The sequence below is a fragment of the Gavia stellata genome, chromosome 7 (genome assembly GCF_030936135.1).
Source record: "Gavia stellata isolate bGavSte3 chromosome 7, bGavSte3.hap2, whole genome shotgun sequence".
NCBI classification, from domain to species: domain Eukaryota; kingdom Metazoa; phylum Chordata; class Aves; order Gaviiformes; family Gaviidae; genus Gavia; species Gavia stellata.
The window spans coordinates 11,208,427-11,220,246 of NC_082600.1; the positions used below are offsets into that span (position 1 = coordinate 11,208,427).

The 11,820-nt window shown below is 43.5% G+C and overlaps 1 protein-coding gene across 3 annotated transcripts; it reads right to left on the reverse strand.

Annotated features, from left to right (window-relative positions):
- Positions 1-350: 350 nt before the first annotated feature.
- C7H14orf180 (chromosome 7 C14orf180 homolog) lies at positions 351-10,272 on the reverse strand. 3 transcript variants are annotated; one of them, XM_059819551.1, is made up of 5 exons: positions 10,050-10,134; positions 7,575-7,701; positions 5,658-5,684; positions 2,804-2,874; positions 351-2,719 (listed from the first exon to the last, which is right to left on the reverse strand). In XM_059819551.1, the coding sequence occupies exons 1-5, from the start codon at positions 10,101-10,103 to the stop codon at positions 2,672-2,674; spliced, it is 327 nt and encodes a 108-aa protein (XP_059675534.1). In that variant the 5' UTR covers positions 10,104-10,134; the 3' UTR covers positions 351-2,671. The 3 variants fall into 3 exon arrangements, with proteins under 3 accessions (XP_059675534.1, XP_009817134.1, XP_059675533.1); XM_009818832.2 differs by having other exon boundaries at positions 351-2,874; positions 10,050-10,272; XM_059819550.1 differs by having other exon boundaries at positions 351-2,871.
- Positions 10,273-11,820: the final 1,548 nt, after the last annotated feature.

An 11,820-nucleotide genomic window follows, 5' to 3' on the forward strand; every position in this document is an offset into this window, starting at 1 on the left:
GTTACAGAAACCAGGTTGCTAACATACTGGAAGAGTTCACTCCACTGCATTTGAGATTGTTCAGCTCCTTTCAGTGCAGGCTTTGCTTTCTTGTTGCAATGTGCCATGACTTGCTGTGAGGGAATCACCCCTTCAGAAAAGGCTCCTGTTTTGAAGGGGCCAGTTGCTATGTGCTGGGGTGGACGTGTCAGTCCAGAGCCAAAAAAGGAATGCCACTGATTTGCCAAAGAGTTTCAACATGAACATTGAAAAGATCATAAACATTAAAAAAAGAATACAGAACTTGTAATGACCCACTTGCCCAATGCATGTACCAATCCAAACATTTTCATCAGACATTCACCAGCACACAAGTTTAAAACCTTCTTTATTACCTAAACAGCAGGGTTGAGGCAGGGGAGAGGGAAGGGAAGCAGCAGAGAAACTTACCCTCTGATCTGGGGTACCCGAGCGGTTTGCACAAAGAGCCCCTGAGCTAAACACTCCTCCGGCAGCAACCTCTGCTTCCCAGACCGGCAGCGTGTTGAATGCAACTGCTGTGGCCTTTGACATCTTAGGAGGAGCATAAGAATAGCCACCGAAGTCACTTCTTTCTGTCTTGGACTGAAATTTTTTTGACTCATTCTCAGGTCAAGTTGCTGTCCACTCTCCTCTTGAGAGAAGGCTGCATAATGTGTTTCTATTTATCCTCTGCCTGGTTAACGTCCTTGGGCTGCTTGGAAGAAGGTTGTTGGGCCAGAGAGGTATGGCCCTCTTTTTTAAAAAAAAATCAATTAAAAACAAAGCACCATTTTTTCTTTTTTGTGGGTACAATGGCAGTGGAATTCGAGCCAAGGTCTTGCAGGCAACTCTTCCATCTTCTTTGCAGTGTTTTCTTTCTCTTTTTTTTTTCTTTTCTTTTTCCTTCAGCTCTTACAGGTGCTGATGTCAGTCTTATCATACCAAATAAACCCAAGCACACATCAGGTGCTACTTGACAAGAATCTAAGACCTAAAAAGCTGGTTTTGCTGGTTTTGTCTAGGAAGAAAACATAGCTGAAGCTCATAAGCTTGCACTCAATTGTTCTCCTCTCGGACACCCAGAGCAGCGTTCCACATTTATTGCATGATCTCCATTAAAAGGATTCCTTTCAGAGAAGTGCATATTATGGTGGGACAATGGAGGGATAAAGGGGTTTTGCCTCCCATGCCTTCATAAACAGTCCATATTACCATTATATAAGGCCTTGAACACTCAGGCATAAAAGCATAACCGCTGACTGAATAGAAGCACAATCATAAATCTTATAAGCTCAGCTTGTGGGGTTTATGGACTGAATCAAACCCAGAGGATTAAACTACTGATTTGATAATTAGCCTGGGTTTCAATGCTGCTATTTATTATGTTAGGCAAATAAACTATTTACTGCTTAAATGAGTTTTCATGTTCTTTTTCACACCTGCAAGTCAAGTGAAACATTAAGAAACAGCTTTTGCCCATGGAGGAAAAAAATGCATAAAGGGAAACAAGAACGCTGTTTGCCAGGATTTTACTAATAATCATTTCAGGTGTATAAATATAGCAGCTTGCCAAGCCTTTGGCCACCAGAGCAGTGTTTGTGCAATAGCTCAGCTTTATTTTAATTTTTGCAGAATAGCTCTTAGTAGACTTGAGGAGAAAGATGGTTTGGTATTTAAAGCCTTGACTTGAGACTCAGGAAACTTTTATTCAGAGCTTGCTGCTGCCTGCACAGGTCAATGTATTTCTGTCTCTACTTCTGCTCCTCTTATCAGCGGTTTATGAGCCCTTTCAGGGCAAAATTCAGATTTTGTTTGCTGTTCAGGATGATGGAGCATGAGTTTGGTGGGACCTTGTGCTGGTTTTGGCTGGAATAGAGTTAATTTTCTTTATAGTAGCTAGTATGGGGCTATGTTCTGGATTTGTACTGGAAACAGTGTTGATAATACAGGGGTGTTTTCACTATTGCTGGGCAGTGCTTATACAGAGTCAAGGCCTCTTCTGCTTCTCACACCACCCCACCAGCGAGTAGGCTGGGGGTGCACAAGAAGTTGGGAGGGGACAGAGCTGGGACAGCTGACCCCAGCTGACCAAAGGGATATTCCATACCATATGACATCGTGCTCAGCATATAAAGCTGGGAGAAGCAGAAGGAAGGGGGGGAAGTTTGGAGTGATGGTGTTTGTCTTCCCAAGTAACCATTATGTGTGATGGAACCCTGCTTTCCTGGAGATGGCCGAACCCCTGCCTGCCGATGGGAAATACTGAATGAATTCCTTGCTTTACTTTGCTTGCATGCATGGCTTTTGTTTACCTGTTAAACTGTCTTTATCTCAACCCACGAGTTTTCTTACTTTTACTCTTCCAATTCTCTCCCCCATCCCACCGGGGGGAGAGAGTGAGTGGCTGCGTAGTGCTTAGTTGCCAGATGGGGTTAAACCACGACAGACCTCCAGGTGCTACTACTACCACCCCCTCATGTGAAAAAAATAAAGAAGAAAAAAGAAAGGAGAACAGGTGGCTGCTGGACAGTGCACAACAGGGATGGTTTTCTTGCTCTTTGAGGTGGATGCTTACGTGTTCCCTGCACGTGGCTGGAGTAGACTGGGAGCTTTGCGCTATCACGCGCTGGTCAGCAGTGCTCTGAGATGTCCGTCAGGCTGGAGGACATTGCTACTGCCTCATAAACCAAGTCCAGCATTTCTGAGCAACGTGTCTTATCTGAAGAAAGAAAATAACAAGTCGAGATTGAAATTCCTCCAGGACCTTGACATCTTGCTTCATGCTGGTGTAGTAGAGACTCACAGCGAGGATCAGCACTGCACAAAATGAGAGCCACAGGAGCACAGGCAATCCAGATGATGACCTGTCATCTACTGAATGGTGATGAGGAGAAAAAAGAAAGCAGCATTATTTTAGTGTCATCTTAAACACTTCCCAAATTTGACCCCCTGCTGATGCCTTTGTCCCACTTTTCTGGGAACAGCAGGGTACACAGAACTCTGGTTGTGAGTACTTCCGTAGGCATCAGGTAAGTGATAGTGAGTCACACCTCCTGATGGAGGGTGGTGAGTATAAAAGATCTAATCTAATGGAGCGTTTAAAGAGTTTAATTATATACAGTAAGAACAGGATTACCATAGCTAATGCATGATCTCAAGTTTCTCTCCAGCAATTATTTTTTATACCTTTACGCTAAATGTTAAGTGAAATACTAGGAGAATATTAAGCTACCTCATCTAATTATTTAATGCTCACAAATATTCCGTTAAAGAGAGAAGATCTAGATTTCTGTCCTTTTCCCTGGTAACTCGGCTTGTTTGGGGCTCCTGCTAATTACAGTAAGAACCGAAACGTGGCTCCATTAACCGAGAGGCATATTTAGAAAACTCGAGCAGGTTTAACGTCTCTCTAAGTGCTAGGTGTGCTAATTACACTGGAACACCCTTTACACTTGCTCTTAAGCAGAACACTGTAAACATTTTTCTAGCCTTTAAAATATAGTTCAAGTATGTTTAAAGTGCCATAGGTCAGGCACAGTACACATGTGGAAATTGATGGGCTACATATAGCTTGCTGACATCCGTGCCCCAGCCCTTGCATGTGTGCATCCATCCATGGGCCTTGGGCATCCAGTTTGATTCAGATCTGGCTGCTCTGTTTGACTGCATGGCCATTGCACAATCAGTATTATTTTATAAAGCACTTTGAGTATTAAAAATGCAGCGTAAAGCCAAATTCATGCCTGAATAAAAACCCGTAGTGTGCAGCTATTTTCCTGCCATATGCACATAATCAATAAGGAGATAAAAATGTGGTGTGTATTATTATGGGTAAAGGGCCAACATTAGCTGTAACGTATTTAAATTAGCTTCTACTACGAGCCCTGGAATACACACCAGTCAATTAAACTGTCATACAGATGTACAGAGAGGAAGGTAAAAGTCATAAAACCAAGCAAGAAACACATAATAATGTATCAAAAAGTGTATGGGGAAAAGGTAAAATGTTAATAGGCAGTCATTTTATAGCTAACCAGAAACCAAATCAATGTCCCATAATAGATCTGAGTGAATTATTTGCAGCAAATAATTTATTCATTTGAATTTAGCCCTTCTTTTTGTTTGCAAATTATCCATCAGCAGACTTCAATTTTTATAAATTTGTTTATTTGGCATTATTCTATGAATGGTTTATACGAAGGTATTTAGCCAGGGAATTACCACTTCCTGCTTTTGCAGAGATCTGTGATTTGGAAGTTGGTATTTCCCTTGTGTGATCTCCCACACCACATGATAGAGTTCTCAGCTGGGTGACCACCTGCCTTTCAAAGCGTGGGGCCGGGCTGATGAGCACGCCTGGTAACAGTGAAACTTTTCCGTGAAAACTAAACAGCCTTTCACATCAGCCCTTTTCTATGAAGTGGTTATAACCTATTTCAATCTTGGGAAAGTTACTTTCCGTGTGAAATTTCTGGGTGATCTCAAATGCAAACTTGGCTTTTCCTTGTATCCTCTCAGTTAGGGAGTATGTTCAGGAACAGAAAAAAAATAATGTGGAACCCACAACCCACAAAATAGTGATGAGCTATGCCCACAGCAGCTTCAGCACATCACAACAATTATGTGCTTAAATTTAAGTTTGCTCTTTTCTAGATTACAAATAGAAAATTAATGCTTACATTTGTTAGTTAAATTGCTTGTGGGAACAGCACACTCAGCCCTAAGCATGTGCCTAGTCTAAGAAAAAGGCAACTCATCTGAGAAAAACATTGGACCAGGATACAGGAGATTTTGTTTCAGTTCCTGCCTTGGATACACATTTCCACTGTCACCTGAGGGATATTTGGTCTTTCCTTTTCCACCTGGCTCTTCCCTGGCTATAGTACTTTGTTCCTAGCTCAATAACTGCCTTAGCTGATGCTGCCGTTGGCATGAGCATACAACCCCTCTTCCTGGGCAATAGCAACAGCTAGGGAATGTGGGGACATTTGCTTGGGAGGCCTTTTGGCTTCCCAACATTATGGCTCTGTGTGTGTGTGTATACATACGTGTATATATGTACCCCTCTCCCCTTACTGCATTGCATACAGCAGAGTCTGGATGTTGGCCACGGCCTCTAGAAAGTATCACTATTGTAAGAACATTCAGATACACACATTTGCTTGAGGGTCTGTGAGGCTGGCTGGCCTTGAACATTCTTGCAAACAGAAAAGAAAAAACGGATTATTTTTATTATTTCTACCCTGCTGCCAGCATATAAATGAATTGTCTCTTCCCCACATATGAAAGTCAGCAGGGAGAACTATTGTTTCGCTTGGGGTGCTTTCCCTGCATATCTTAGTGAAAAACCTGTACCTATTCTATTGCCATAAAATATATTAATTATATTTAAATTAAAAATAGCTTCAGGGATTTCATTTTTGTTTCCACTATTTGTCTTACTAGATGTCTTGTTTAAAATACTGCACCAGACCTCATCAACACCTTGTGCTTCATATGCTGAGAAGAAAAAGCAACAACCACTGACAGTACAAAATGCCTTGTATATGGAGGATATATTTGCACAGTGCATCTCAGCAGTCGCAAAGCAAACTTAGGTTAGTGCCATGGATGGCTCACAGTTATTATTCACATTATAAAGTGAAACTTCGACTTACCCACTACGTAGTCACAGCAGGAAATGGCTAGAAAACAGAATGAAAATGTTCTTACGTGCCTGGAATGGCCTCTTTGCAGCAGATGAATAGGAAAGCAAGCACCAAGCGGTGTCTCTGAAATTGCCTGTGCCTTATAGACGCTGGGCTACATCTTACACCACTTTTGTCTGTACAGATTTATGCCAGATGAGAATCTACCCACCCCATGCAAACATGATGTAGGTGCACTTCAGAAAAGTGAGAAAAAAATATTGTTTGGGGGATTTCAGAGACAGAGATTGCTGCTGTTGCAGGGAGGTCAGGAGTCAGCTCTCATAGAAAAGACCTTTCTATTCCACATCATTTGTAGAAGGGAAAGGAGACAGACCAGCAGGTTGAGAGAAGAATGAAAGTTAAGAAAGCAAAGCCCACTGTCAGATGCATCTTTCATCCAACAATATCCTGGAACTGCCTCCACTTGGCAGCCAGGACCCAGATGCAATCCAGGATGAAAAAACCAGAGAATGGAATCATTTCAGTGGCGCCAGCAACCTTTATCTTACCAGCCTCTACATTAATAACATTGCATGGACAAACAGCAAATCGTCTAAATCACAGACTGTTTGCAACACAGAATACTAATTATGGGTTGGGACATTTCTCATGTCTTCACTGAAAAGAGTCAGAGTTCTCTCTGTCCTTGCAGCTCCCTGGAGCTCAAGCATGGCTATGCTGAATTCAGAGCCGGTGAGAGATGAACCAGGTCCCCCAGCTGGACTGACTGCAGGATTACCAATGCTGATGTGGGGGCATGGACTCTGGCAGGGAGCCGAAGGAGGTATTATATCTCGTCAAAATCCTGCTCTTGAGCAGTCAGATGAACTTTGGGGAATTTAGGGCCGACACTGAGTGTTGCCAGGAGTTCAGTTTTGATGTGAAAGCCTGGGCTGTGCCAACAACCTCATCAAGAAACAGCTTTTCACTCCTGCATTAGGAGGCACCAGAAACAATCTATTGCAAAACCAATGCAAGGGCTGTGTACAAACACAGTAGTGGATGCCAACCCTTGTTTATAGAAGCTGAGTAGCAGTCCAAACAGGTGGCTGACATACATAGAAATTTTACCATTCTGTCATCCGCGTTTTTACTGACTGACGTATCAAACCCATACAATTTTAGTTCCCTATCAATAAATACGGTTTTTCTTAGTTGGGTCAGTTTGTGAAAGTCAGAATGAAGCAACAGCTCTTATTTGGTTATGAATTGTATATAGCACATGCAGAAGTGCAAAGTGGATCCTTGTGCTAGACCTCTGCTTAAGGTCACTCCCAATCGACCTACCTGCAAGCTATTGTTTTGGCTCATGAATGAAAGACCAGAGGGTATGTTAGCTGTGTCATTCCTTGGGTGCCCTCGTTGGCAGAAATGGTTACATCCTGATTGCTTTTAAGCCCAGTGGGCCAGCCAGACTCAGACCTTTATCATGGTTTCCTGTGGCACACATGCTGCTCAGAAACATGAAAGGGCTGGCTCCCTCCCCGCCATTACATCCTAGTTACCCAGAATGACATAAGCGTGTTTAAATTTGGTCTGAGATCCTTTTCTATGAGTGGGAGCGCTGTTCTGGGGTAGACCTGGGGCTCAGCCAAACCCATGGTCTACAATGATCCCTGGGGGGGCTGACTCAGGAGTTCACCACAAGAACAGCCCTGAGGCTGCTCTAACGTGATGCAGGAGCCTGTCTCCTCCCAGGGCAGGCAGGCAAATGGACCAGATACAATTCTGCAGGGCACAGAGCAAAAATTGTCCGCCCTCTGCTCCATACTGAGCTCTAAATCACAAATAACATTATCAGAGGGGGATGCTGATGTGGACAGACAGGGTGAATGTTAAAAAGCTAGAAAGGTCATGCCAAAAGGCTTAATAGCTTGAGCGTACCATGTTCAATGACTTCTTCTGGCTCACGAAATCGAACCCTTCTCTCTGCTTTCCGCTTTTCCCCCACAGCTTGGTCCACAGGTGGCCTTTTCCTCAGTATTGAAGGAGGATAGCTACTGTCATCTGTCTAAAGAGTTGATCGAAACACAAAACACATGGCTATTCAAACTGGAGTAATGCATCTGGGTGAAGCTGTAAGGTTGTGGCTTTGTTACCATGTCCCTTGAAGGACATGATACGAAACACATCTGTTTTGACATTTATAGTCAGACCACTGTAATATTTATAGCAAGACAATATGGATATTCCTTCATTGCCATAGATCTTCAGTACTCTAAAGCTGTCTTCTCAGGAAAAAGGTTGGTTAAAGTAACGGGCAGCAAACTGTTCAGAAAGGATTTCTCTAAATTGGAGTGAACAGTTACTGAAGGTGGCTGCCCAACAGCCCTGGGGTAGATGGACATAAATGTGGTATGAAATGTATGAACCATATCATTGGGAGCACCTTTGAAATCTTCTTCTGAGCTAAGCAGCTCCACTCTGAATGCAGTGTTGCCATTTCAACATCTGAGACTATGCAGCAGTCTTGGGTTTGGTCACTATCCTGATAGGTACGAGAAGGTAATTTGTTTGCACTTCGATATCATAGTTATGTTGTTGCTCTGGTTTTTGCTTGGAAGATACACTCAGTCTTTGCTATCAGAATCAGACTGCCAAGTGACAAGAAACAGAACTGCAATAATAGTAACAAGTCCCTCTTCTGCGTAGGAATGCTCCCACAGTCCAAAAAGTCCTCAAAGTGAATCCAAAGCATCTTGGTTCAGAGACACCCACTGTCCTCTGAAAGTGGAGAGCAGATGGCAGATTTTCTACTTTTCAAAGACCTAAGTGGGTTGCAGAGTTCCTCCGTATTTTATTTTTACTTTAAGATCAAAGTAATCTTCTCTACCCCTTTCTCCCCCTTCCCTCTGTTCCTCTGCTAGGTAAAAAGGGTATTATTTCTTAGATGGTTTGTTTGCTCCTTCTGGTCACTGTCCCTGCTCCTTTTTTTGTCCCTCATGTGTCATTTCCCCACTCAGTGATTGCATTCCTCCGTGTTTTTCTTCCTGCTTTAATCTTTCTACTCCTCAGTGCCTGCTACTTTTGCCCATTTTTAGATTCAAATCCCTTGCTCTACATCTTTTCTCTTTGGATGTTTTCCCCACACTCACCATTTCACACAACCACTCCTTGGGCTGCAGAGGCAGGATTAAGTCCCATCAACTACAGTCTGGGGGTGTCAGACCCCAGAGTACAGAGGATAAGTAGGTTTCCCTACACACCACTTTCTGGATAATCTCAGAAAGGCACATAACATAGGCAACAGGAACTGTCATGGAGTGAAGAACGTCTTCAGCTTTGATACCTTCTCCTGAGGGATTTATAAATCAGATTTCAGCTTAATTTATCACTGATAAGGATGCTTTCTCTGAGCTTGGGGCATGCAAGCATCCATACCACCTCTGTCTCGTGACCCGGGACAGTGTGCATTTTTCATTCAGCAGCTCAGAAGCTGGAATATCCATCCAGGGTATGGGAAACCTGGATTCAACTTCTTTCTAAGCCCAAAGGAGTATGAACACACATCTTTAATATGCACGCCCTCATCATCAGAGCTATGGTGCACACATGGGAGCAGGCAATCTCAGTCTCTGCTACTGAAGCCATCTTGTTTGGCCTCGAATAATTAAATTTTCATTGAACTAAAGAAAGAAAGAATGAAAGAATGACTTTACAGCCTGGTATTTGGGTGCTCCCTGGGGGGTGGGAGAAGACTGCTCCTATCCTTGCTCCAGTGAATACTTCATATGAAATACTCAAATATTCATTGGAGCAGTCACAGGGAACAGGGTCTCTCATCTACCAGGTGAGTACCCTAATCACTCTGTGATAGCCACACGGACACACTTTGTAGCACAATGAATATTTAATTACTCTGTGTAAAATGAAACAGGTTTAGGGAGACACAGCAGAAGATGCTCAGCTCAGACTAGCAGTGGTTATAGCTTTAGCTGGGAGGGCTCCTCCTGTGGCACAGTCAAGAAAACTGAACCTTATATTTGAAGAGATTTATAGCTCCAAGTGCAGCTGTTGTCCATATGAGCTTTTCCAAGCAGCTAACACTTACATCACATCAGAAGAGAAAAACATTAAACAACTAGCTGGTTGGATAGCACCTAGACAAGGAAGACCTTAAAAATGAAGTGGCATTTACAATATTTACTAGACTTATGGAAATCAAAGCTACACTGTGTCAGAAAAAAAAATGATGCATTTTCTTCTCAGGCAGAAATCCAGTGTTAACATATTTTGACAAGAGCTGGAAACCTACCAAAATGCTAACCAGGAAATTATATGCCCTTAAAACCAACCCATTTGTGAAAAGCTCCGGGCATTGAACAAAAGGACTCTAACGCCCATCAAGAGATTACTTACCGGCAGCTCCTCTGCACTAGGATCAGAAGGTGGGGCTGGACATATCTGGGACATGTACTCTGGATGCCAACATGAAGCCTCCCAAATGAAGCTTCGGTTGGAAAGGCACTTGCTCAAGAAAATGAAAGGGATCAGGGGAAAGCGTCTGGAGATCCCTCTGCAGTGAGGACTGAGCAGGCAGTGCCACCGAGCAGATGGGAGCAGCAGCAAATGACAGAGGAGTGGAAAGAAGAGTTTCAGCCCTTCATACCAGTGTTGGCTTGGGAAGGATGACGTTACTGGAAATGTAGTCGGTAGCCAAAAATAGCACATAGTGATAATACTGATTGTGCAGCTGGAAAGCAAGGCTTTCCTGGCAACTGGAAAGGGCCTGAATGGAGCAAATCACAGATAAACACCTACATGTTTATATGCATAAACATGAAGTCGAGGCTGGTCTTTTTATAACGATTACTGCATTTCTGCGATCATGTTGATCTCCTTTCCAGAATCTGTTCCCAATCTCAAAAATCTTGCAAGTGGGATTGCTTTTAATCCTTCTCCCATTCAAAATATGTGGGTAAAGCCATCAGGAAATGATATAGATGTAGTGAGATCACATATATCTCCATCCAGTACAGTTATGGCCTCACTTTATATGTCTTTACAAATTAGATCCATTATTATAGTAGTAAAGTGGGATTTTAACATTGGACATTTCTACAGATATTGTAATAAGATTATTGATAGGAAGAGATGTGACTTACTGTTCAAGAGGCATTAACAGCCCCTTGTCAAATGCCGAGGGCTGGTCATCATCCAATATACAATTTCCAGTCAGAAATACCTGCCATGACTGCTGAAATATGGTGGTTTACTGTCTCTACAAGCACAAGCTTGAGCTTTTTTTGTTGTTCTTTTCCTGGAGCTATTTATTTGCTGTAACATGTCTAAAGTACTCCAGTTTTGTGCTATTTTCCAGGTGGTTGGATGGATTCTCCCATGGCATGCTCTGACTGGCCCTCGTTTTGCACCTACCCAGTGGAGCGGGGGTTGCAAGATGCTTACATTGGCATAGGAACCAGAGGGCACAGCAGCTCTGTGGGCTTCGCTGTTTTGATATTCCTTTCAGGGACTTGGGGAGTGGGTGAGGAGATGGGAAGGGTCGGGATCCTCCCCCAGAGAAACTTGGGACGGCACAGCAGGGAAGGCATCCGTGGCTGATGTGGGGTCAGCAGCCCCCTTGAGCCTTGCTGCCCTCCCACAGCTCAGCCTCTGCACGGGTCTGCAGCGCTTGCAGGGACTGCTGTCCTCAAGCCCTTCCTTTCCCAGCAGTGAAAGCAGTGTCAACATGGAGAAGAACAGATTTTTCTGGCCTGGGGCTCTTCACTGAGTGCACCATCTCTAAAAGCCACCTGGAGAGTCACCTTACCTTCTCTTTCCTGTACATTGGGGTGATGGAGGGCTTTTCCTCATGCTGCAACCGGCTCACAGCTGCAGGGCTTGTGAAACGCTCTCAAAATCCCCTCTCTGGTGTGTCCTGCAAGTGTTTCACAGCAGTTATTTTGGGATGGCTAAGCTGAGCTTTTGGTGGGGAAAAGTCATTCTTCAAAATTTTGTTCATAGTAGATCCTAGACAGAAAGGTGACAAAGCCTTCCAAACCATGGTTCCTAGTTTCTCCTCTGGTTCCTCCTTCCTCCTATTGTGATCATCACTTGCACTGATTACTATAAGAAGGAATTTACCTGCCTACTTTGGCCAGCAAAACTGATGGAGGTGGGAAGAGGGAAG